The sequence below is a fragment of the Hippopotamus amphibius genome, chromosome 11 (assembly GCF_030028045.1).
Source record: "Hippopotamus amphibius kiboko isolate mHipAmp2 chromosome 11, mHipAmp2.hap2, whole genome shotgun sequence".
Taxonomy (NCBI): domain Eukaryota; kingdom Metazoa; phylum Chordata; class Mammalia; order Artiodactyla; family Hippopotamidae; genus Hippopotamus; species Hippopotamus amphibius.
Window position 1 is genome coordinate 31213528 of NC_080196.1, and position 25874 is coordinate 31239401.

The window sequence follows — 25874 nt, forward strand, 5'->3', positions numbered from 1 at the left end:
CTTGGAATGCCATGAAATGGTAAAAGCACAAGTGTACATTGAACTGTTACCAGTGCCAGGCACTATTCTAAGTGTGTTAGATGAATTAAATCCTGCCACAGATCCTTTGGATTGGGTACAATCGCCATCTTTATTTCACAGGCAGTGAAACTGACAGAGCCCGGGCAGGGGTGGGAGGAAGGAGGCATGATTCAAGGCCCAGTCAGTCTGGCTCCAGAACCAGAGCCATCAACCTTCCTCTCCCCTCCTCTTACCTGCCTGGGCCAAGGGAGCGGATATCCCCTTAGCTTACATCACTTGGGGTAATTCCAAGGCTGGGACAGAGTTTCTAGCCTTAAGGAGACGGCAGGGGAGAGGGGAGTTAGTGGCAGCTACGATGGACAGGAGGCTCCTGTAAACGCCCTGGGACATGCTGCAGACTCTGGATTTCCTTCTGAGAAGCCTAGGGATTGATCCAGCTGCTTTTCTTCCCTATAAACCTCGCAGCTCCCCTGGATCCCTAAGAAATGGGGCAGTCTCATAGACGTTCCCCACCTCATCTGTGCCTGTAGAAAGCATAGTCATATCCAGAGAGATCTAAGGCTTCTAAGAGGCTTCACTGCCAATGACAACGAAATGGGACCCAGCAAAACAAGGATGTTCACCTTCTGCCTCTTCTTCTCCGAGGTCCTTCACATCCTCAGTCTTGGGGTCCGTGGAGGACCTTGGGAGGATCTTGAGACCCCGTGAAATTTCATACCGAGTTTCATGTGAATGTGCCCAAGTGAATTCTGGGCGGGGTTCCTCTCTCCCAGCCCAAAACACCTAATGGTCTCTCCTTAGGGAAACAAAAGGTACTGCTGAGAAACGATAAGGTGGAGATAAGGGTGCATCAAGGCTCAAGTAAGGTTTGGTTTGGTTTTACTTGTACATTTCATCTCAGTATCAAACTCGGCTAATTAGTGCAGCGTTTGTACAGGAGAAGGAAGGGCTCTTTGGAGAGGAAAGAACAGACTGGGGGTTTTATATCAGAGATATGTCCAGGAGTCTAGAGCTGGAGGAGGAGGAGGGGAGAGTAGCAGGACTATCTCACCCCTTCTCCCTTCAGTCTTGACTCTGAAGCTTGACTCTGGATGTGACCTGAGAAGTGCGTAAAGTCAGGAGGGTGATGCTGGGGTAGATCGGAGAGCACAGAGCAGCTGGCCTTGCAAAAGTCAGAGGAGAGATGTGTCTCGGGCACCTGTAGACGGTCTGCATGTTTTGTTCTGGGTGCTTATTTCTAGTCCATGTCTGGATGAGTGGAAGTGACCAAGCAGCGTCCGTGACCCTCAGGCTGAATCTGAATCTGATCATTGCTCCAAGGTCCCCTGCTCTGTGGTGTCTCCCTCCTGGCCTGTGAAAGGAAGCCTCTGACTAGCTCTCTCTTTCTCTCTCTAGGTTCAATCCAGGAATATGAGCTGCTATTTCAGGTGGCCTATAGGAATTCCAAGGAGAAAAGAGACATGAAAAACTTTCTGAAGTCTTTGGAACCTTTGTCATTTTTTTTACCTGGGGGAACGAAGATTATCAGAGCCAAGGCCACCACGTGTGAGTCAGTGTCTGGTGACTGGGAGTGGAGCTGGGGAAGGTGGTGTGTGTGAGTCGGGAGAGGTTAGGTTATACTGAGGAATCCACCATGCCCACAATATCTGTGGCTGAAAAGAATAAACACTTACAGAAAATATCTGGCCAACAGCACTAATGACCACCACGGTGGGGTTAGGAGAAGTTAAATGATTTATCTAAAGCAAAAGTTCTCGGAGTGTGGTACCCAGCCCGGCAGTAGCAGCAGCATCAAGGAAGCTTAAAAGAGATGCAGATCCCTGGCCCCATCCCAGACTTACTGAATCATAAACTTTGGGGTGAGACTCCTCCCAGAAGTTTCCGATGCATGATCAAGTTTGAGAACCATGCACTGCACACCATATTTTCACAACAGTATCTGGTAACTTCGCCCCATTTTTTTTCCTATTAAAAAGGAAGGGTTCCCCACCCCCCTCACCCCCACCGTGGGAGTTTTAGCTCAAATAGAGGCATACAGGATTGGTTAATAAAATTTTTCATCATGTTTCTCAACAAAAAGCTCTCTCTGCCCTTGCTATATTGCTAACAGGGACTTTGGGGGAGTGATGCTGGTTGGACAGGAGCATCTGATAAGACAGTCGACAAATACCTTCTAGAACCCATCAAATAACTCTCAGGTTGACATACCCTCTTCTGCTTCTTTCTCCACTCAAGGGGTACCTACTGGGCATGCATTCTTCTTTTGGATGCTAGTCCTAGACACTTGATTGTTATGTTTGCCAGGTTTCTGATCCAGCCTCAGTATCTATTGAGTGGGGCGTTTCGTTAACCTTAAACATAGTTGTTTCCATCTTAGTTTCATACTTCTAGCTTTTGGAGAGAAATACCTCCAGCTTTTGGTTCAGGTTCTGTGTCAGAGCCAAGGATGAGAACTCAGCCACCGCCAATTTATTAACAAGGACCTGTGAGACCAAGCTCTATTTTTCGTGCAGACTGTAGCAGCCTGAGTGGGGTCCTGCGCTGTGCCTGTGAGGACGGCTACTCCTGGTTTCCTCCCTCGTGCCTTGATCCCCAGAAATGTTACCTTCACACGGAGGGATCGCTCCAGAGCTGTGACTGTCCTCTCAAAAACCTCACCCAGAGCGTCCATTTCTGTGAAAGAACAAGTAAGTGCTTAAGGATGCCAAGAGGGGAGCTCTGGGCTGGGGCCCCTCCCACCTCCACAAGTGGCAGAGAGAGAAAGGACCTCTAGGTCTGTGCCCAGGTGTTTCTCTTTGCCTGCCAGAGGAGAGCCAATGTTTACAGGGAGATGGAAGGGCAGTGATGGCGTACCCTGCTAGGCTTGGCTGGACACAGTGAGAGCTTTGTAAGTGCAGAAAATTCAGAAATGCAAGCTGATGTTTGGGTGCCAGTTCAGCCTGGAGGTACATCCAACTCACCTCAACAATTCTGTGATTCTTCTGACATTTAGGGAGATTGCCTGAAATTCCAAGTAAGAACTGCTTGAGTAAATAACGTTTTTCTCCCCACCTTCTTTTCATCTCTTTGGCCAACATCAATTTCCAGAAAATAAAAATATTAGAGGTGTGAAAGTAGGGAGGGTTACTTAGTGATTACATTGAAAGAAATGCTCTAAATTGCCAACAAATACATGTAGCGAATGAACTGCCAAAACTAAACAGAAGTTGAAAGTCTAGCTTAGGAAACCCCTGGATGCTCAGGGAGCTGCTGTTGACTTAGGTTGATGTTCAGGGGATGATGAGGGCAGCCAGGTGACATGGGCTCCAGCAGCTTGAAGAACTTTAAGAAATGTCCCTAAAGACTAGTCTAGTTACCTTTTTTCTTAATTTTTAAAAACAATTTTATTTATTTATTTATTGGCTGCATTGGGTCTTCGTTGCTGCGCACAGGCTTTCTGTAGTTGTGGCGAGCGGGAGTTACTCTTTGTTGCGGTGTGCAGGCTTCTCAGTGCCCTGGCTTCTCTTGTTGCCGAGCGTGGGCTCTAGGCTTGTGGGCTTCAGTAGTTGTGGCACACAGGCTCAATAGCTGTGGCTCCTGGGCTCTAGAGAACAGGCTCAGTAGTTGTGGCGGTCGGGCTTAGTTGCTCCATGGCATGAGGGATCTTCCCAGATCGGGGATGGAACCCGTGTCCCCTGCATTGGCAGGCAGATTCTTAACCACTGCACCACCAGGGAAGTCCCTAGTTCAGTTATCTTGAAGCTCCAGATTTTGGTTGAGTGGAGCAGAGAGTAAAGGAGGACCTGAGATAGGCCAGCTTTCCTGGGTCTCCCTAGGTCCATTTTCCAGGACCACAGCAGATCAGGTTAAGGTAAAATATATCTATCATCTATCTATCTATTATCTATCTATCATCTATCTATCTATCTATCTATCTATCTATATCATCTATCTATTTTTAAAATTTTAGTGAAGTATAATTGATTTACAATGTTGTGTTTAATTTCTGCTGTACAGCAAAGTGACTCAGTTATACATAAATGTATATATTCTTTTTTATATTCTTTTCCATTATGGTTTATCACAGGATGTTGAATACAGTTTCCTGTGCTGTACAGTAGGACCTTGTTGATTATCCACCCTATATATGTTAGTTCACATCTTCTAATCCCAAACTCCCAATCCTTTCCTCCCTGAGTAACATGTACTTATTAAGCACCATCTTTATACCCAGATCTGGCACAAATTCTGGGAGATCACCAGGAGGCATTTGTCTTGCTGTTGATGAATTAGCAAGCTACTCGGGGAGGCCAGGCTGTTAACACAGGAAAGAAGACAATGTGATCTTTACAAAAATTTTGATGAAAGCCTACTGTTTGAAAAGTGGTCCATGGCTAATCCATCTCTGGGGGATACAAAGATGGATCAGACAGGGATTACACTCACAAGGGGCTTCCCACAGTAGAGGGGGGACATAGATACATGAGGTATGTTCACAAATAGATTTGCAGGTGAAGAGCCTGGAAGGGAGGTATGGATGAAGTACTGTAGGAATTAAAAGGAGAGAAAGACTCTTTTTATCTGGGGCCCAGGGAAGGCCTTGCTAAGGAGGGGCATTTAACTAAGTCCTGAATGAAATAGACACAGGATTTGTCCATCCAGAGGTGGGGAATTACCTGTCCCAGAGCAGAAAAGCTCCAGTGATGGGTAAGCAAGGGGTAAGGTGGAGTTTGCAAGTAGTGATTTTAAAAAAATGTTTTTTAATAAGGACAATGTTTAAGCTCAGTGCCTAGATTGGGATATATTTTATTGCTAAGTGACTGCCTTTTGTAATCATATGTGAGTGGCTACTCATCTACCTGCTTATAAGGTTGTCTTGATTATCACACTTTCCCATTACGTTCCAAATTCACAAAAGAAAATTCTGGTTTTATGAATGCTTCCTGTATTACTTTTGGTGAACGTCCATCATAAAAGGAAATAGACAAGAAAGAAAGAAAGAAAGAAAGAAAGAAAGAAAGAAAGAAAGAAAGAAAGAAAGAAAGAAAGAGAGAGAGAAAGAAAAAAGAAAGAAAGAAGAAAGAAAAAGAGAAAGAAAGAAAAGGGAATCAAAGTACCACTGTCAAATAGATGGGCTGGATTAGACTTCTATAATTTTATGCTATATCAAGTGAGTAATTTTTACCTCTGTAAATTTCTTCCTATTTTTCGTAGAGGTTTGGGGTACTTTCAAAATTAATGAAAGATTTACAAAAGACCTTTTGGATTCATCTTCTGCTATATACTCCAAATATACCACTGGAATTGAAATTCAAGTAAGCACCTTCTACTTATTATGTAAGAAATCATTGGCTAAACATAAGTTCCCAATTCAACATATTTATTTAACACATATCCTTAATTATTCATTTTCATGAGTTATTACATGGCAGTTAATCAATCTGCCCACAGGTGATGTACTTTGAACATTTTCTTTCAGGGAGCACTAAGCAGTTGACTTCTTCCCATTTCTTTGGCATTCAGCTTTGCTAATTTGTTAGGGTTAAACCAAGCCTTCTTGATTACTTTCTGGTTTTTATTTGCCAAAAGAAAGTTTTCATGATCTAAGCTTAATTGTTGGCATTTGAGACTTGTCCCTTAAAGAAGATTCTCTTGTACTTCCCAAAATTTTGGACTTCGTGATGAAGTCACATAAAACCACCTCTGCCTAGTTGTTGGTTCAGGTGTGGATCTAACTGAAGACATGCACAAACACTTTGCAGGTAGATTCAGGTTAAGCATCTATCGAAATCAATGGCTTATTTAGAGGAAGAAGGAAATAGATTTGGGGTGAATTTATTACATTATCTGGAGCCCAGTTCACCCTCTAGTCTAAGCAATTGGCTCTACATTCTTTACTGGCAACCTCAAAATTAAATTATATGTGTGTGCACAGGCGTGCATGTGTACATTCTCTGCTGTCATTTTAATTGCAATTATATAACATGCAACTAGTTCCTTTGCTTGGTGCTTCCCTTGGTTTATTTATTGTCTGCATCTACTTTTTGCGAAAATGTCTTTCTTGTGTGGGGATAAAGATCAACATGTTGCCCTTTGCTCTCTTTGTAAAGCTTAAAGAAGCATACAAAAGTATCCAAGGTTTTGAGTCCGTTCGAGTCACCCAATTTCGGTAAGTAATGCAATGGTCTTAGAAGGGCGTCGCGGGAATCATGCACCGGTCCCACAGGATGCCTCGTGCTGTTTCCAAGTGACCTGGACAGAAAATAGGTCGGAACTGGTCTTTGAAGTAGGATTCTTACTAAAACTGGATAAAAATCTGTGATGCTTTAAAAAGCCTGAAGAGGAAATCCTATATTCTCATTTAAATGCCTTTACGAATATAAATATTAAAAGGCATTCTCAAAGCTATGGATCAGAAACTAGAATTGGAAACCCACACGGCAGGGCAGAGCTGCAAAGGAAGCAGGAGATCATGGTGTGTGTGCATGGGAAGGGGCGAGGGGTGGGGAAGAGGGTTGTGGGCTGCAGACCGCTGCGTTTTCTCCTTCCACTAACACAGAGGGTGTGATGTTTATAATTGGGGGCCAGAAGGGGCTCCTTGGGTAAAATATTATATTTTTGTGTAGATATCATGAATGCATGATAGTTCAAAGCCCGGTAGTCATTGTCTATAGCAAATAAAGAGATATTTAGTAAATTATCCTTTTGTTTATACTTTAATTCAAAAGTTATTTGGTTAGTTACCCGTGTGTGTATTGATTACCAGCTATTTATAGTCTGCTTGATAGAGAAAGTGACTTAGAGGTCAGAGAACTTAACTTCTTATATATTTTTCACAGTTAAAGACTAGCTATAGGAAATTTTCAATAACATTTGCTATAAATATGCTGCCCTGGACATTATCCTTTAAGTCCTCTCATGTACTTATAAAAAGGCTCACACGTATAATACTCTTTAAAATTCAGTGCTAGGAAAAACACTGGTTCTTTTTTCTTATATCAAGTTCTATATAATTAATCTAACTTCTGTTTTTGACTTTACCGTCATTGAGCTCATAGACAAAATTGAAACTCAATCAACAGTTCTGTATTCAATATTCACATTTTCCTTTTCCTTGGTCCTGGTTTTCTATTTATATTTCTAGTTTATAGTCCATCATATAGATATATATAGGGTTGGCCAAAAGGATCATTCAGGTTTTTGTAAGATGGTGCAGAAAAACCCAAACGAACTTTTTGGCAAACCCAATATCTTACAAACTGTCTCCAATAATTTGTAGACAAAATCACAGTAAAAGTAGACATAAGTCCATAAAATACAACTATTTTGGTCTTACTCTTTACATACATGATCTAAAGTAAATCTTAATCTCTCACCATCTCAATTCATTTATTTGTCAAACTGGACTGTTAATACCTGTGGAATCTGATTTAACCTCATTATATAAAATAAAATAACAGGCAAAAAAATACTCTTTTTCTTTATTTTGGCTGTGTTGGGTCTTCATTATTGTGGGCGGGCTTTCTCTAGTTGTGGCGAGCAGGGGCTTCTCTTTGATGTAGTACACAGGTTTCTCATTGTGGTGGCTTCTCTTGTTGAGAAGCATGGGCCATAGGCACGTGGGCTTCTGCAGTTGTGACACACGAGCTCAGTAGTTGTGGTGCACGGGCTTAGTTACTCCGTGGCACGTGGGACCTTCCTGGGCCAGGGATCAAACCCATGTCCCCTGCATTGGCAGGCAGATTCTTAACCACTGCACCATCAGGGAAGTCCCTGAAAAATACTTTTTAAACACTATAGAAGGGCCATATCAATGAAAAGACATGTGACCATCACGACATAAAAGGATATTTGGGTTTATTTATTGTGAGTTCAGTGTAGTTCAGTGTTAGTTCAATGTAGAAATTAAGAGTTTGCACTTCGGAGAGCCAGAGGTTCATATCCATCAATTAATAATTAATAATTAATAACCTGAATCAACCTCTTTATGGCTCAGTTCTCGTATGTAAAGAATGAGAACAACCTTAACCCTAACCCTCATGGAGTTTCAGGATTAAATTAATCCATGTTATCTCACTTGCTTTCGTAACTTCAAATACCACCTGTATGCAGATGGGTTCTAAATTTATTACTTGACCTCAGCCTCTCCCTTAAACTTCAGAATCCAATATCCAATGCATATTAACATCTCTAATTGAATTTCTAGCAGGCATGTCAATTGTAACATGTCCAAAACGGGGGTCCTCCAACTCTCCCCACCATCATAACTTTTAGCCTCCTCTCACTGTGTTCCCCACCTCAGTTCCAGAGATGCTGTTCTTCTAATTGCAAAGACCCAAATCTTAGAGCTATCCTGCTTTAATTTATTTTATTGAAGCATAATTTACATAAAATGATATGCTCAAACCTTAATTGTACAGCTTTAATAGCTTTGACAAATGCTGGTACACACCACCTCCTATCAAGACAGACCATTTCCATTATCCCCCAAGTTCCCTTGTGCCCCTTTCCAGCCAATCTCCATACACATCCCTACCTCCCTACCAGAAATAACCACTGATCTTATTTCTATCACTGCAGGTTAGTTTTGCTTATGCTAGAATTTTACATAAATGGAATCATCTAGTATATAGTTTTTGTGTGTGCTTGGCTTCTTTCACTCAGCATAAGGCCTTTGGGACTCATCCTTGGTTTTCTGAGCATCAGTGATCCCTTCCTTTTTATGGCCCAGGAATAGTCCATTGTACGAGGGTGAGTCAAAAATTGTCCACACTCTGACTGTAGAATTTATTTTAATTAACTTTCAGAAAAGACAAATACATCATTTTTTGACATAATCTCCTTGCTTTTCAATACACTTTGTCCATCTGTCAACAAGCTTTCATATTCCCTCATTAAAAAATGTTTTAGGCTGAACTTCGAGCCACAAATGCACCACTGTCTTCACTTCTTCTCCTCGTAGCGCTACTTTCAGGGGACCAAACTGGTGAGAGTCTGATGGCGCAAGATCAGGACTATAGGGAGGATGCTTTAACATCTCAAAAGGAAGTTTTTGCAGAGTGTTGACAGTGTGGGCGGAAGTGTGCAGACATGCACACCCTCAGACCACAAAAAACGAATCACTGAACGCTGCTCTTCTTTTCTGCAAATCACAAGTGGGGCATTCATTTTTGCTCGCACTGCAGTTAGAAATGAACTGATGTAACAGATTCACACCTGCACAGCAGTGACCGGGAAGACAGTAGCCTTGAAGGGAAAGTGCTGATAAGACAGTGTAGCCAACAGAAGTTTTAATATAACCGGAGTGTGGATAATTTTTGACTCAGCCTCGTATGAATATACTACAATTTATTTTTCAATTCCTTGAGGTCTTTCTTGCCTGGTTTCTTTTTCCCACACCCAAAATCTGCTCCATTAGCAAGTCCTCTGGCTGTATCTTCAAATACAACCTGAAACTGACCAGATCACTTTCCCCACACACACTGCTACTCAATCAGTTCAGGCTGCCACCCCCTCCTTCCTAAGTAGTCTTCCTGCTTCCCTGCTTCCTCCCTTCACCTATTTTCTACACAGCAGCCAGAGTGATGATCTTAAATAATAAATCTGATTATGCCTCTGCCTTTTTCATAAAGAATAAAATCTTTTAATAAAAAAGAAATTCCAACTTGAAGGCCCTGTTCCATCTGGCTCCTGGGTACCTCTCTAGGGTCATCTCCTATCCATCTCTCACCTGCTTGTTGAATTTTAGCCATGTTAGCCTTGAAGTTTGTCAGACTCACAGGTATTTTCTTGCCTCAGGCCCTTCTCAGGTGCTGGTCATGCTGTACCAATGCTCTTTTCATCACTGGCTGTTTCTTTTCATCCTTTGGCTCTCAGATTCAAAGACCTTCTGCACAGAGAAGCCTTTCCTGACCAGTCTTATTTAAAGTGGGCCTCACGTCTACCTGATATTCCTTTCTTTTAAGATTTATATGAAAAAAATTTATTTTATTTTAAAATTTTTATTGGAGTATAGTTGATTTACAATGTTGTCTTAGTTTCAGGTGTACAGCAGTGAATCAGTTTTATATATATATATATATACACTCTCTTCTTTTAGATTCTTTCCCCATATAGGCTTTTACAGAGTATTGAGTAGAGTTCTCTGTGCTGTAGAGTAGGTCCTTATTAGTTATATATTTTATGTATAGTAATGTGTATATGTCAATCCCAATCTTCCAATTTATCCCTCTCCCAACCTTACCCCTGGTAACCATAAGTTTGTTTTCTGTGTCTGTAACTCTATCCCTGAACTTGCCTCTCATAACACTTAAAAAATTTTGGAATTTTATATATACAAATATATGTATGTATATTTATATATGTGTGCGTGTATATGTGATATATGTATATATACATATATGTATATATCTGTGTGTGTGTGTGTGTGTGTGTGTATGTATGTATTTGGTGGTTATTTATTATTGGACTTGCTTTCTCCACTAACATGTAAGCTCCATGAGGCAAAGACCAAATCTGTTTGATCTATTTCTATCAACCCAATGCCACCCCCACACAGAGCAAGCCCTGGATGAACGAATCTCATTTTTCTTTCCAAGTCATCATGGTAGAGATGGAAGCATCATTGCTGGGTATGAAGTTGTTGGTTCCAGCAGCACATCTGAACTGCTGTCAGGCATTGAGCAGGCAGCTGAGAAGGCTAAGACAGGCCTGCACCAGCTGTTTGCACTAGAAGACAACTCTTTTAGAGTGTTCGGAAAAGGTAACAATGGATTCCCATCCTCTGTAGGGAAGTAAGTTAGGGAAGCCTGCTTAGTAGATTGTATACTGGAGATGTTCCCGAAACAGAATTGTTCTAAGATTGAGTAGAAACAAGCAGCTGTTTCCACCCCCCATCAGGATGAAACTCAATTTCAGCTGACAATTTCAGACTCTTGTTCATGAGTGATCCGACCTCCAATTCTTAATGTAAACATCGCACAAGACTGATTCACTGTAGGCTCTGATAGAAATGATTCAGCAATAGTTTACTGATATACACATTGGAAGAGCCCTGGGGCTGATGATATTCCTAAATCATAACCCAAGGGACCCAGGAAAGAATGCATTTTTTCCAGGTCTTTCCCATCCACCCAGACACATAAACACACACAGATATACATAGACACACACACCCCACTTCTTTTCTTCAGATGTTTGAAAAATTCTTTACATTCAGTTTTAAACCTCTCTTACCAAGATTTGTGCCACTTTCAACATTTACTCAACAAATATTTACCAAATGTCCAAAGTGATTAGGCACTTTAGACACAGCAGTGGGGAAAAGAAACAAAAATCATAGCCCTTGTGGTTCTTCCATTCAAGGCTTCCTCCTCCCAGTCCCAATCATGGTAAGAACATATTTTGAAGGGCCAGTTGCAAGAGGAACTAGTGGCTGGTCAAGATGTGAGAAGCTTTTAAAGGGGTACAAAGTAGGATGTCACCCCCCCAAATGGCAACTGCCTATCTTTTAACCCTATCATGCCTGCTTTGTCCCATAGTGTCTTGAAGATTTTCTGGTTTTCTAGCATTCCCTTAAAGAGTGAAAATATTTCCTGGGAGGGATCACATCTTGTCTTATTTTCAAGGAATACTTACTATTTGATAGCCAATTAAAAGGCAGATTTTTAGCATAGATCAGACACCTGGAGGGAAAGGGAGCCAGCCTTGGGGAGGGTAGGACATCAGGAAAGAGGAAAATGGGCTGATGGGGTGAAGCTGGGCATCAAACACAAACTGTTCCTAAATTCTGCCTGGGCTTTTTTCTGAAAATATGACTTAAAAATCACTGCTGTATAATAAGTTTATAGAGTGTCAAAATATTGAGACCTTTTTCTTCTTTGTTTCCATTCATTTTCAGCCCAGTGTAACAGCATTGTCTTTGGATTTGGGTCTAAAAATGATGAGTATACTCTTCCCTGTAGCAGTGGCTACTCCGGAAGCATCACCGTCAGGTGCCAGCCCTCTGAGTGGCATGTCCTCAGGGAGACGTGTGTGCTCTCTGAGCTGGAGGAACTGAAGAAGGTAAAGAAAAAAAAAGCATTTCCACCTTGCCCACTTGCCCTGGTTTTGAGTTTCACAGTGGGTGTCTCCCAGCGAGCATGGCTGGGTGGAAGGTAAAATGTACCAATTTGTCTCATTGGTCAGAAGTTGGTGACATCAGACCCTGGGCAACCAGGAAGGGTGGGCGTGAGCAGTGAGTCTAGGTAGCAGCTGAGAACGTCAGAAATGTCAGATTGGATGGTTTTGTGGGGAGGGTGCTGCAGAGACGAGAATTAACGCTGAAGAGGGCTACCGTAGATGGCAGAACAGCAACTAAGCTGGACTCAGAAAGCTTGGGAATCAAAGATCCAAGTGAAGGTATGAGTCAGAAAATATAACATTAGTACAACGAGGAAGTACATGTGTCAGAAACCGGGGCAGGGAATGGGTCAGCCATATAGAATGATAGAACTTCAATGGCTCTCCACGGCCACGATGCGCCTTACCAACTTCCTTCTATAGATCAGAAAAGGAGAGACTAAGGGGCTAGTGGTCCCTCTGGTAGCAATAGTGTTGAACTAGAAACATGGTCACTTGATTTCCAGTCCAGTGCTATAACCTCCACCTGATGCTCTCTTAGGAAGGTTCAAGTACTTAAGACGTGGTAGATAGAAAGATGGAAGCAAATGGTGAGGAGTTAAAACTCAAGTCATGGAAGAGAGACTTCAAGATCAGTTCACAGACACTATCCTGCAGATAGATCTTCATAGTGAGAGAACTTCAGTCCCAGCCAGAAACTCTGCTTTGGAAGCAGAGAACCCCACAATAGTATTCACCAGGGGACTGCAGAAAGTTTACTGCTCTCATTTTGGACCTCAGTTTTCTCATCTGCAAACTGGGGAGAGAGATTGGAGCAGATGGCTTCTGAGGTTTATCCTTGTTCTTGCCTTCTTTGCCTCAGTACTGGACATGAACCATACATGTCTGGGACTAGGTCACTCCAGGGTGTGAGGACAGGCAGATGCCAGGAGCCCGAGGCAGAGAACAGCTCTGTCAATGCCAAAGAGTAAAAAGGAAAACAAGGGATATCTGGGATCCTGCATTGACATGCTTTGAACAAAGAGAATATCCCTTCTTGGCTGCCTTTCAAATTAGCTCAGTGTCATGGAGCAAATGGGAGCCTCAAGGAAGAAGTAAAACCCAAAATCCAGTGACCAAGTGTAGTCAGATCTCCACATATGTCCCTCTGTAATCCTCTATAGGGATTTCTCAGCATGGTATAATGGATATAACATAGGATTTCGTGCCAAGTATACCCTACCTTTCTAATTCCTAGCTGGGTACTGTTTTGAAAGTCACTGATGCTCACTGAACATCAGGTTCTGTATAATTAAGGTAACAATTTATATAAAAATGCCTTCTAGTGAAACTCTTCAAGTTTCAATTTCCCTAATCATAAAATGAAAATAATCATGGTACCTCCTTTAAAGGGTAGGGTAAGGAATAAATCAGTGAATCTCTGGTAGAGTGTTTAGCACAGTGTGTGGAGAATAGAAAGCACTGAATGACAGTCATTATATCGTTATCATTGTTATATGATTATCCTGTGTTACAACGCAGCATACAAATGTTAGTTATATGTGGCCATGCAATCTGATTTATGTCTGATGAAGCACAAGCATTTCATTGTTTTCTAGAATGTAACCATTTCTATTCCTAGAATCTCAATGTGATCGCCAACAACGCCACTGAGGCAACCGTGTCATCCTTGGTGCAGAATCTTTCAATGGTCATTCAGCAAAGCCCATCAACCACAGCTGGGAATCTGGCTTCTGTGGTGTCAATTCTGGGCAATGTCGCGTCCCTGTCTGTGAAAAGTAAATTAAAGGTGTCCATTTCGACAATGGAGGTAAAGTCTGCCTGAGTTTGAATGGCTTAATTTATTGTTTTTTTAATTTTTATTTTTTTATTTTTTAGAAAGCTTTTTACTTTTATTTTTTTTAATTAATTAATTTATTTACTGGCTGTGTTGGGTCTTCATTGCTGCACATGGGCATTCTCTAGTTGCAGAGACTGGGGGCTACTCTTCACTGTGGTGCGTGGCTTCCTCATTGTGGTGGCTTCTCTTGTTGCGGAGCATGGGCTCTAGGTGCTCAGGCTTCAGTAGTTGCAGCACACGGGCTCAATAGTTGTGGCTCACAGGCTCAGTAGTTGTGGTGCAGGCTCAATAGTTGTGGTGCTCAGGCTTAGCTGCTCCACAGCATGTGGTATCTTCCTGGGGCAGGGATCGAACCTGTGTCGCCTCCACTGGCAGGTGGATTCTTTTTTTTTTTATAGCTCTTCATTGGGCAGGTGGATTCTTAACCACTGTGCCACCTAGGAAGTCCAAATGGCTCACTTTAAATGCTCAGTCTTGTAGGAGGAATGGCAGAAGCCCCAGTTGATAGGTTGCTGTTAAAAAGGACCAAAGAGCCATGTGACAGTCTTTGTGTGAGCTTCACTGCTTCCTCTGCAGTGTACAAGGAACCCTTGGGATCAATTATGTGAGTTCAAAGTAAGAGGGAGCTGCCTTCAGGCAGGCTGCCTGGGCAGCACCTGGCTGAGGGGACGGTATGAGCCTCTGCCCCGCATGACACTGAATGACAGAGGTGCCAAATTTTTAATATTTGATATTGAGTCTGCAGTTGTTCCTTCCCATGGCCATAAGCTCAGACTTCAGTATATTATGTTTAGTATATTTTAAGAACTCCATTCATGATTTAGTTTGGATATTTAAAAATTAACTTTAAAAATTACTCAAGTAAGACATACTCACTATAAGGTATGCAAATAAACAAAAAGAAAAATAAGTGATATGTAATCCTGTCACCCTAGAATAGCCACTGCTTACATTTTAGGTGTCACCTCAGTGCCTAAAGAATTGACAAAGGACACATAGCAGGTACTCAATAAACATTTGCTAAATAAATATCCTCCCAAACATTTTGGATGTGTGCATTTTATTTGTTAAAGCATATAATATTTTTACAAAATTGGGTTATATAATGTATACTGTTACATAAGCACACAAGTGTCCTTAACTGTATAAGGTGAACATAACATCAGAGATGACATTACATGTGAATAAGTTAAACTTCCTAAATCAAAGATGCTCAGATTTTTTTTTTAAGTCTGACTATGTGTTGTTTACAAGAGACCAACTAAAGTAAGATGATACAAAAAGGCTAAAAATAAAATGAAGGACAAAAACAGAGCAGCAAACGCAAACCAAAAGAAGGCAGAGGTTGCTCGGGCAATAGGAGAAGCCCACTATGGGATTTGGGCCAGAAGCCACAGAGGGCCCTGTCAGGGTAAGACTCCGCCAGAATGACAGAAGCCTGCAGCAGGTGCCTGGGAACCAGACCCGTAAGAGTGAGTGAGGGTCCTGGGTGAGAAAACGCTGCCTTTCAGGTATGTTTGGAAAAGGAACCTGGTTTTTATTGTTGTTGTTTTTGTTTGTTTGTTTGGCCTTGCTGCTTGAGAGATCTCAGTTCCCCAACCAGGGGTCAAACCCGGGCCCTCAGCAGTGAAAGCCCAGAATCCTAACCACTGGACTGCCAGGGAATTCCTTGAAAAGGAATCTCTTAACCTGAGACTGACCCTTAAAATCCATAACGATTCAAGGCTTCCTTGTTGCATGTCCAGTGTTTAAGGACTTTTATAGTCTCCTCTGTTAAAGAAAAGTCAGAAATACACATGAATTAAAACGTGAACATCCATGACATGAATTTAGAACTTCTGATGCTAGCAAAGCAAACAACATGGGAAAGCAGTTACAAGTAGGGTCTCACTCCTGGACCCTCAGCCTGAAGCGTCATGCAGTCCCGTTTGCCACCCCAGAAGGAAGAAAATGCACATTCTGCAGCCCCCATTTCAGGATTCTCCTCCTCCACACGGAAGCCCCGATTGGAGTATGGATTCCTGGGGGTGATCACCCCGGAACTGACATGATTCTGCGGACACTCATTTCCTAACCCAATGCTTCCACTGTGTGGAGCACCAGAGCTGAGTTTCATTGCTGAGTTTTAACGTGGTCCTCAACGGAGCCAATTCTCTGGGCAGCTTTTCTGAGCTTAAAACTAACAACTATCCACCCATAGTCCTCTGACCTGTTTACTCAAAATCCAAACTGACTCCCATCCTTGTATTTCAGAATGTCATCAATATATCTGACCGCATCCTTAATTCAGCCTCGGTAACCAACTGGACAGTGTTGCTGCAGAAAGAAAAGAATGCCAGTTCCGAGCTACTAGCGTCACTGGAAAACATCAGCCTTCTGGTCCCTCCAACAGCTCTGCCTCTGAATTTTTCTGGAAAGTTCATTAACTGGAGAGGGATTCCAACACCCTCAAATCAAAGCAGTTTCAATTATAACTATCAGACTGAAATGTTCAAAAAAAATACCTCCGACCCCATCAAAGGCCATGTGTTAATTAGGTCAGACCAATTCCAGAAGCCCTTTCCAGAAACTATCATCAGCATGACCTCCTTGACCCTGGGGAACATTCTCCCCGTTACCAAAAATGGAAATGCTCAGGTCAATGGGCCCGTGATAGCCACGGTTATCCAAAACTATTCCATCGATGAAATTTTCCTCACTTTTTCCAAGATAGAATCGAATCTGAGCCAGCCTCATTGTGTGTTCTGGGATTTCAGGCATTTGCAGTGGAACGATACCGGCTGCCACCTGGTGAATGAAACTCCAGACTCGGTGATGTGCCGCTGTACTCACCTGACCTCCTTCTCCATGCTGATGTCACCCTTCATCCCCTCTGACATCGTTCCTGTGGTGAAATGGATCACCTTTGTGGGACTGGGGGTCTCCATTGCAAGTCTCATCTTATGCCTGACCATCGAAACTCTGTTTTGGAAGCAGGTCAACAAAAACCAAACCTCGCACACCCGTCACATTTGCATGGTGAACATAGCTCTGTGCCTCCTGGTTGCAGACATTTGGTTCATTGTTGCTGCCACCGTAGACACCACGGCAAACCCGTCTGAGGTCTGCACGGCTGCAGTGTTCTTCACGCACTTTTTCTACCTCTCCTTGTTCTTCTGGATGCTGATGCTTGGCTGCCTGCTGGCATATCGGGTGGTCCTCATGTTCCACCACATGGCCACGCCTTTGATGGTGGCTGTCGGGTTCTGCCTGGGCTATGGGTGCCCTCTCATTATATCCATCATCACCATTGCGGTCACACAACCCAGCGATGGCTACAAAAGGAGAGATGCCTGTTGGCTTAACTGGTCCGATGGGAGCAAACCTCTCTTGGCCTTTGCGGTTCCTGCCCTGACTATTGTGGTTGTGAATTTGGTGGTGGTGCTGTTAGTTCTCACGAAGCTCTGGAGGCCCGCTGTTGGAGAAAGGCTGACTCAGGACAACAAGGCCACTGTCGTCCGCGTGGGGAGGAGCCTCCTCATCCTGACCCCCCTGCTGGGGCTCACCTGGGGCTTTGGCATAGGAACAATGGTGGACAGCCAGAATGTGGCTTGGCACGTTATTTTCGCATTACTCAATGCATTACAGGTGAGAGCGATAAGAGAAACCTATCATATCATCAGTGAGTTGGAATAATTGTAGAGAACTGAGGATGAGAAGACCAGTCTGGAGGCGATCTTACTTCCCTGCCTCCAGCAAGACTATTGTAACCAAAACTGCCTGGCAACAGTGAATGGGGGAAAAAAAAAGATCCATTTTTCCCAACGGTTATTCTCATACTGAAGCAGAATATTAGGCTTCTTCAGTAATCCGTTCCAGGATTTTAAATCTGTTAGAGTTCACGTAGCTAATGCTAATCTCTCTTGCTGTTGACCCAGTCCTCTTTGTCTTGTGCTGATTTCTGTAAAAGCACACAAGGAAAGGGAAATAAACCAAGAGTACTTTTTGGGTCTGAATGGTGCAAAGGCAGTCCCTAAGGTACCATAGCACAGGGCCTGCCTGGCCGATTGCAGGCAGCACTGTGTCTGTAAATAAAGCTTTATTGGAACGCAGCCATGCCCATTCATTTACACAGGGTCTGTGGCTGTTTTCCTTACATGGGCAGAACTGAGCGGTTGTGAGAGACTGGATGACCTGCAAAACCTGAAATCTTTACTACCCAGCTCTTTACAGAAAGTTTGCCGACCTCTGCTGCCAAGGATGGGTTTTACATGCCACGATCAGAGAGTGTTCAGGGAGTAGGTGGGCAACGTAATCCCTAGGTTTTGGTGAACCTGAAAGAGAGCCTTCAGTCCTGGTTCCAGGAACATTTGCTGGGTCTTCTCTGGACAATGACTCAGGGTAGTGGTGGTTAAACGTTTGAGATCTGGAGTTAAAGTAGCTCTGGGCTCAAATATGTCGTGTTATCCAACTCTGTGACCACTAAAATTATTTAATCTGTCTATTCCTCAATTCTTTTGTCTGGTAAACAGGGATAATGTTATTACCTGTATTGTAGAGTAAATGTGAGGATTAAGTGAGGTCATTTAGCACTTAGTGCAGTGCCTGGCATAGAGTAAGAGCTTAGAAAGTGTCTACTGAAACCAGTCGGTTCTCCACCTACTTCAGCAAACCAGGGTGTGTTTAGGTGGTGGCCTACAGAGGGCAGTCATGGAGAGCACAGACCTGATGGTGACAGATTTAGGGAGCTTATGTCCAGGGCTCTTGGTGACATGCTGTCTGAACAGGCACCAACTGAGGGTGCTCCGACTGGGAGGAGGATTTCAAGGTCCAAGAAAGAATCTGCCAAGGGTTCCCCAAGGGCTGGACCTGATGGAAAGGATGTTGATGTAGTCAACTTCCTCCACTTGGCCTTGGGGTTGGACTTCAGTGCTTGCTGACATCATAGAAGCTTAGTTAACATTTGTTTAACGTCTAAAGAAAGACTAAGACATAGAAGCAAATGGAAGTTCTTTGTTTTGGGTTTAGGATGACACAAAGGGGAAAATGAAGCTCCATATGTGTTTCCAACTTTATTCAATCAATAATTTAATTATATATTCAACAGCAACAACAACAAGAATGTTTGAGTACTTTGTGTTAATCCAGACGTCATAGAGGTTACACAGTATCCTTGCCTTCAAGGAACCCACAGCCAACAGGGGGACAGACAAGGAAAAAATTTCAGTGTTGGAGGACATAACAGAATAGTGATACATATAAGTGCTTTCTTTTCTGGAAAAAGAAAAGATAAACATGTACTTTATTCCTTTTTTTAAGGGCTTTTTCATCTTATGTTTTGGAATACTCTTGGACAGTAAGGTATGTGTATTCACTTCTCTCTTCCTCCTTTAACCCAGGCATCTAATTCCTCCCCTTCAGTTCTAGGGCCCTTATTCATATATAAGAAGTTAGACCATGGGTACTTGCATAATAAAATTCTATAATTTCACAAAAGGTAGGTTCAGTCAGCAGACAAAGAAACTAAACACTCATTGCAGATAGCAGAGCTCTAGAGAACTAACCACAACATACAACATGAACATTATAGAAACAAAGGGGAAATCTGTTTTTACTTATAAATTATGATTTGGCATAATTAACCAGCAAAAAATACTTCCCTTAAGGGTGAATTCCCTTTTGCTTCTTTACTTAATTTATTCATTTATTTAGAATACGCTGAAAGGCCTGTCTATTTTTATGTTTCTAGAATTTTAAATAGTAAATATTACGTAGCCTCTAATATTAAATAGAATTCCTAATGAAGGACGATCAATATAAGTAAAAGATAACAGAAGAAAACTTAAACTTCTTTCATTGTTTTTCCAAGCTTTGAGCAATTCTGCAGAGAGAGGTAAGGACAGTAAGCTAATAAATTTAGCCTTTGTTTTAATAAGAAGATAAGGATATTTTATAATTGTCATACTTGTTGCACATGTCCCCAAACCCCTGTTTACAAAGAAGCAATTTGCTTCCTTCTTTTTTTTTTCTTTCGATCTTTATTGGAGTATAATAGCTTTACACTCTCGTGCCAGTTTCCACTGTACAACAAAGTGAATCAGCTGTATTTATACATATATCCCCATACCCCCTCCCTCTTGAGCCTCCCTCCCACCTTCCCTATCTCACCCCTCTAGTGCTTCCTTCTTTTTTTTAAACAAAAAGATTTATTTATTTATTTTTATTTATTTTTAGGAGAATTGGGTCTTGTTTGCTCTGCATGGGCTTTCTCTCTAGTTGTGGTGAGCAGGGCTACCCTTTGTTGCGGTGCGTGGGCTTCTCACTGTGGTGACTTCTCTTGTGGAGCACGGGGTCTAGGTGCTCGGGCTTCAGTAGTTGCAGCACATGGGCTCAGTAGTTGTGGCTCACGGGCTTAGTTGTTCTGCAGCATGTGGGATCTTCCTGGACAAGAAATCGAACCCGTGTCCCCTGCATTGGCAGGCGGATTCTTAACCAGGGTGCCACCAGAGACATCCCTTCCTTCTTGATTGGACTAAATAATTCTGTTGTTTGCACCATTCACTCGGTGAGGAGACTCTTCACTTCAAAGACAAACTTTGATTTAGCAATTATTGCCAATTACTAGTGTCTAGAATCTGAATTATTATGGCTTTTGGTACTGTTCTTTGTTTCATTCTAGATTTGTTTACAGGTAAAGGAAAGAAAGAAAAGAAAAGATATCCTTTCATCGGATCCCATGCTTATAGCCTATTAAATGCTTCCGGGAAATACTGTTACTAAATAACCATTTCACTCTTCAGTTGTGTTCCTGATTGGTCTGTGTATGATTGCATATAGCTCCTCAATATTTCTTTGTTGTCCTATAGCTGCAACAGCTGCTACTCAACAAGTTACCTCCTTTAAGCTTTTGGAAACAAGCATCAAAGGTAATTATCTCCTGCTGCAGTCAAGGCAATTCATGAAGTTCCAGTTTTGCACTTTTTAGCCAGTCGCACATCAAGCCCACTTTTGTGTAAACCCCTTGAGTTCCTGTTACCATTATATTCCTGGTGTCTGGCATGATGTCCAGCACATGGTCAGTACTAAAGAGTTGTTAAATGAGTGAGTGAATGAGTGAATGAATGAATGTGACGGTGTGGAAAGCCTCGAGGATGCTCAAGCATGGGGGTCTGTGGCACTCTTGTGAGCAAATTCATTTGAACAGTATTACTTGCTGTAGTCTGATTGGTCTCCCAATATCTAGAATCCTTGGGGTCCTTTTCTCTGCCTGACTTTCCAGATCTCCTCTCGATCCCTCTTCCTTCTTCAGAAAAGGAGAGAGGGAAGTCTTCATTAACTTCTAACATATAAAATGATCTCTATGAATTTTCTCTCTTATGTTGGTATAATTGACCTTGTTCCTTGAACTATAGCTCTTCAGTCTACAAACCGATAAATTTGAATGGAAACAGAGGATTCTCATTTTCATTCTTTGCCACATCAGTGCAATCCAGTATAGTTAGAAACAAAAGTACTTGCCTTCCTATTTTGTAGTTTTGACTTTTGTCTTTTAGTGAGACACAGGCTTTTGTCCTTTAGCAAGACACAGAGGACCTTTCAGAAAGAGTTCTAAAGCAGATATTTCTGTGTTTGATAAGAATCAGCTGACTTAAGTGCATGAAAAACTACATGGATATTTAGAGATTTTTAGCAAGGGACAATATAACTTTCAAAATAAAAAACAGTGAGGAAATTAGCCTCTGGCATTAAAATAATTTTTGTGGGTCTGCATTTCGTAGGAGAGAGCTGTGGCCCAGAGCTGGCAGACCTGCTCTGTATTTCTGACTCAGTAACCAATTGGCTGTGTGATCTCAGGAAAGTCAGTTAGTACCTTTTGGTTTCAATATTCTCAAATTGTAAAAATTAAGTGTGAGACTAGTTACTCAAAGCAGAAGTTCTAACATTCTGTGATTTTGATTTTATGTCTTGAACTAAAATCCGTTGAACTAGAAAATGTGAAATTAATGAATCATTCTCTACTCTTAAGAAAAGAAGGGAGTTACAGCATGTGTGACTGCATTAAAGACAAACTTTTAGTTAGTAAAGCAAGGCAGGGCACTCCCCACCCTACGAAGCAGGAAGTCAGAATTTTTCTCATTGGAAAGCAGAAGAGAGAAAAACACTCAAAAGTAAAACAAAACAAAACCAAAGTAAAGATCCCCAACAGTGGTTTTTCTCCCTGTTTCTAATGTAAAGTGTTAACACTTTTCGAAAGGCAGCGATGGTCCGTGAGGACCTCCTGAATTTGTACCCCTTCTCCAATTTCATTTTCAAATAGATGACAAAGATGAGATTTTGTTTTCTGGGTGGATGGCTCATTTACCTAAAAATGAATGCACATTTGGCAGAAGAAAAGATGAATTTTTGTAATCTTCTGAGGGAGTTTGAATGAAACGCAATTTCCTAAAAGAATACTTTGAATGCTTAAATGACTTGGTTTTCTTTTGTGCAGCAAAACACCTCAGATTCATCAGTCAAACCCAGATTGGAAAAGACTTTCAACTTATTCCAATACAAAGGTGAGTTGTAACAAACTGAAGGTTCTAAGGAGTAGGAAGGAAGAATATAAATCCATCAAGTGGGAAAAATTCAATTGGCCACGCAGCATGCAGGATCTTAGTTCCTAGACCAGGGATCTAACCTGGCACCCACTGAAGTGGAAGCACAGAGTCTTAACCACTGGACCACCAGGGAAGTCCCAGCGGTAGCTTTTTAAAAATTCATGTGAGAACTGTGCAATTATCAGCCAGACATGTGTCTGGAGTTCATCTGGACAGTGCTCAGGGCTGAGAGAACAATGTTGGGGATTCGATGCTCTTGGAGACAAGCAAGGGTCACTTTTAATTTCATCACAAGTCACCTCCATTTCCTCAGTTAGACATTATAGAAATCTATGACCATCAAGGCCCCTGGGGTGAAGGAGTGTGGTTAGACTAACCATTGTGTCCTTGCTGGAGAATCATTCCTCTGTGCCAGCTGCTGAGTAGGGGGGTCAAGGGGCCAGGCCTGTGACCCACATTTGGATATCCTTCTCCCTAAAATGTCCCTAGGGAGGGAGGAGCCACCACCTGCTGTGGGTGAGGGAGCACGGTCTCCTCTGCTTATGACATGCACTGATCCCATGCTCACATATTGACTGTCACTAAAGTCAATGATATTCAGCTCCTGGAAAACATGAAGAATATTTAAGCATTGCAAATAGTCGCGGTTTTCCTGGAGGAGAAGGGTTCAGCATGGGAGCTGAGGAGAAATTCTTCTAGTACAAGTTATACTGAAGTCATACTTTAGAGCATAAGTCCCACTGCACATTAAATTATGTTCTGATCCTTATTAAGGGTGGGAAAGAGGCAACTCACTTTAGATTCCAGTCAAAATTCTTTGAATTTCAGATAAAGCTCAAGTGTCTGAGCTTGAAAAAGCATTTCCCTCCCGAAATGTTCAATGTGTTCATCCAGAAATTTTGGCTCCTGTTATCATTGCCACCAACCAGCCTGAGGGCTTTTAATAAATCTCATTACCTTTTTGGACCTTTGTTCCTAATCAGTAAAATAACAAAACTAAGAGATCACTAAGGTTCCTTCCAGCAGTAACAGTCAGTGACCTCAAACCTTTATCTCATTCCCCAACATCTGAAAATACGGTGCTTCTCTTCTCAAATGAGTGATGTCTGACAAATGTAAGCTTCTGTGGCATTAATAAAATGCTGTACACCCTAACCTCTTCTTAAAACTGTCCAGAATTGTATGGAATTGCATAGGCTTATATTCATTTTGGTCTCATGCTTGATTCCAACATAATAGCAATAATTCTTATCTTCTTTTTCCTCTCTCAGGCAATTATGTACTTTCTAGTACTGGAGAGTCCTCAAATGACATCACGCTAACTCAGTTTTCATCAACTGAATAAGGCCGGGAACCCTAAAATCGAGGACAATTTTTTTGGAGCAAATCGACATTTAGAGCTAAATGTCAGTGAAGAAAACATTCAATCTTCGGTGGAACTTTCTGATTTAGGAGTCTGGGAATAAAATAAGGAACTTTCAACAGCTTCATGACCGCCATCTTTATCTTTAATTAAATGGAGAGATTTACTTCCATGGGGTTTGATTCAAAGGAATTGCTTCATAAATGTAGAAGAGTAGGTTTTTTGTCAGAAATTATGTCACTTGTACTAGCCTCTCACTGCCACAAACTATGGTTTCCTTTCTCATAAGATAGCATTATTCATGTGACATTTCCAATCATCTGAATTGGAGTAAGGAAATGTCATGAAATTACTTTAGATACAAATTGATGGACCATGTTCACTTTCTTTTAAAAAAAGTCACTGGTGAAATTTCCTAGAAAAAAGGCATTTTCCTCCCAAAATTTCCAGTTGGATTTTATGCTTGTTCTTGTTTTTCAGGTTCAGTCACTGAACTTTGAAAGTTAATCAGAAACAAAATGGAAAGTGTCCATTTCAGACAGCTTTGTATCCGTCACTTAGGAAGTATAACAATTTTATTTTGCATATATAATGCAGTATTTTTCAGTTTACAAGGCACTTTCATCTGGTCCCCCATTCAGTGACGTGAGGCATCCAGGCAGACCTAGTGCAGAGATGAGGAAGCGGGGGGTTGGACAGTGAGTTGACTTCCCAAAGTGAAGCCTGTAAAGGGGTATTGGGCTCTTTTACGACTTTTGGTTCCTAGCCCGTATCTATAGCCACATAACAGCCTTGAAAATGACCTGCAACCTTAAGCAAGCCTTGCGAGGTTAGATCCCAGGTTTCTTACTCCCAGAATTCTTTCTATGTGAGAGGCAATGTGAGGGAGAGTTTGGTTGCCAGTTTCCAGGAAAACCTTAAAGCACCTGCTTTTCTTTTGTAATGCACGGTAGGCACTTATTGGAAGTTATTTACACGTGTGGCAGAGGCGGATGTTGGATGAGAGGCAGAGGAGCAGGTGAAGACATTCTAGGAAGCGGCATTTCCCTTCCATATGTCTTCATTTTGGGCTCCCCTGAGTTTCAGCCCTGACCACAGTCCCCGAAACAACGAGGCCCTTTGATTCATCCTTGCTTCCAGAGTCTCCTAAAAATCTGCAGTGGTATTTTTTTTAAAGCAAGTGTTAGTTTCTTTCAGTAAGAATTGCAGTGATGATAATGCTGATGATGATTGTGATGATGGTGGTGGTGGTGGTAAGAAGTCAAAAAAGAAGAAGCAACATGTAGAAGCGCTCACTGTATGTCAGGCGCTATTCTAAGTGCTTTGCATCTATTAACTTACGTAATCGTCACAATAAGCTTGTGAGGGGGGAATGTTATTGTCCCTGTTTTACAGCTGCTGAAATTAAGGCACAGAGAGGCGAGATAATGTGAGCAGGACAACGTGGATGGCAAATGACTGTGCCAGGGTAGAAGTTATGGAAATTGAATTACAGTAAGAAGAGGGTTATGTAAGTCAGCCTAGCAGGACTGGCATTGTTTATTTAATTGTAATTAGAATCCTAGATGTCTTGGTCTGCAAGGGAGCTCAGGCCTCATCTAGCCATTGTTTTACACGTAGCCCTGATGTCCTAAATCTCGGCAGCCTGTGATTACAACAGCAAATCATGTCCATATTTACTGCTATCTGTAGGAATGTATTAGTCAGCTCAGATTGCCATAACGGAACATCACAGGCCTGTGGTTTAGACAACAGAAATGTATTTTCTCACAGTTCTGCAGGCTGGGAAGTCCAAGTTGGAGGTGCTGGCAGGCTTGTTTTCTAGTGAGACTGCTCTTCTGTCTTGTCTGTGTCCTCACACGGCCTCTTCCCCATGCACATGCAAACAGTGCTCTCTGGTGTCTCCTTCTCTTCTTATAAAGACAGCAATCCTATCAGATCAGCACCCCACCATTATTAGCTCACTTCACCT

General features: G+C 42.0%; 1 protein-coding gene across 1 annotated transcript in view; it reads left to right on the forward strand.

The window, feature by feature from the left end:
* ADGRF1 (adhesion G protein-coupled receptor F1) overlaps window positions 1-24013 on the forward strand; it is a 40305-nt gene extending 16292 nt beyond the window's left edge. The window contains exons 4-15 of the mRNA XM_057700182.1: window positions 1417-1566; window positions 2535-2708; window positions 5215-5315; window positions 6111-6169; window positions 10599-10762; window positions 11900-12063; window positions 13742-13930; window positions 16214-17587; window positions 19259-19300; window positions 20806-20865; window positions 22431-22497; window positions 23811-24013. Coding sequence (XP_057556165.1) covers window positions 1417-1566; window positions 2535-2708; window positions 5215-5315; window positions 6111-6169; window positions 10599-10762; window positions 11900-12063; window positions 13742-13930; window positions 16214-17587; window positions 19259-19300; window positions 20806-20865; window positions 22431-22497; window positions 23811-23884 — 2618 coding nt within the window. The 3' untranslated portion in view covers window positions 23885-24013. The remainder of the gene's footprint in view (window positions 1-1416; window positions 1567-2534; window positions 2709-5214; window positions 5316-6110; window positions 6170-10598; window positions 10763-11899; window positions 12064-13741; window positions 13931-16213; window positions 17588-19258; window positions 19301-20805; window positions 20866-22430; window positions 22498-23810) is intronic.
* The last annotated feature ends 1861 nt before the right edge of the window (window positions 24014-25874 follow it).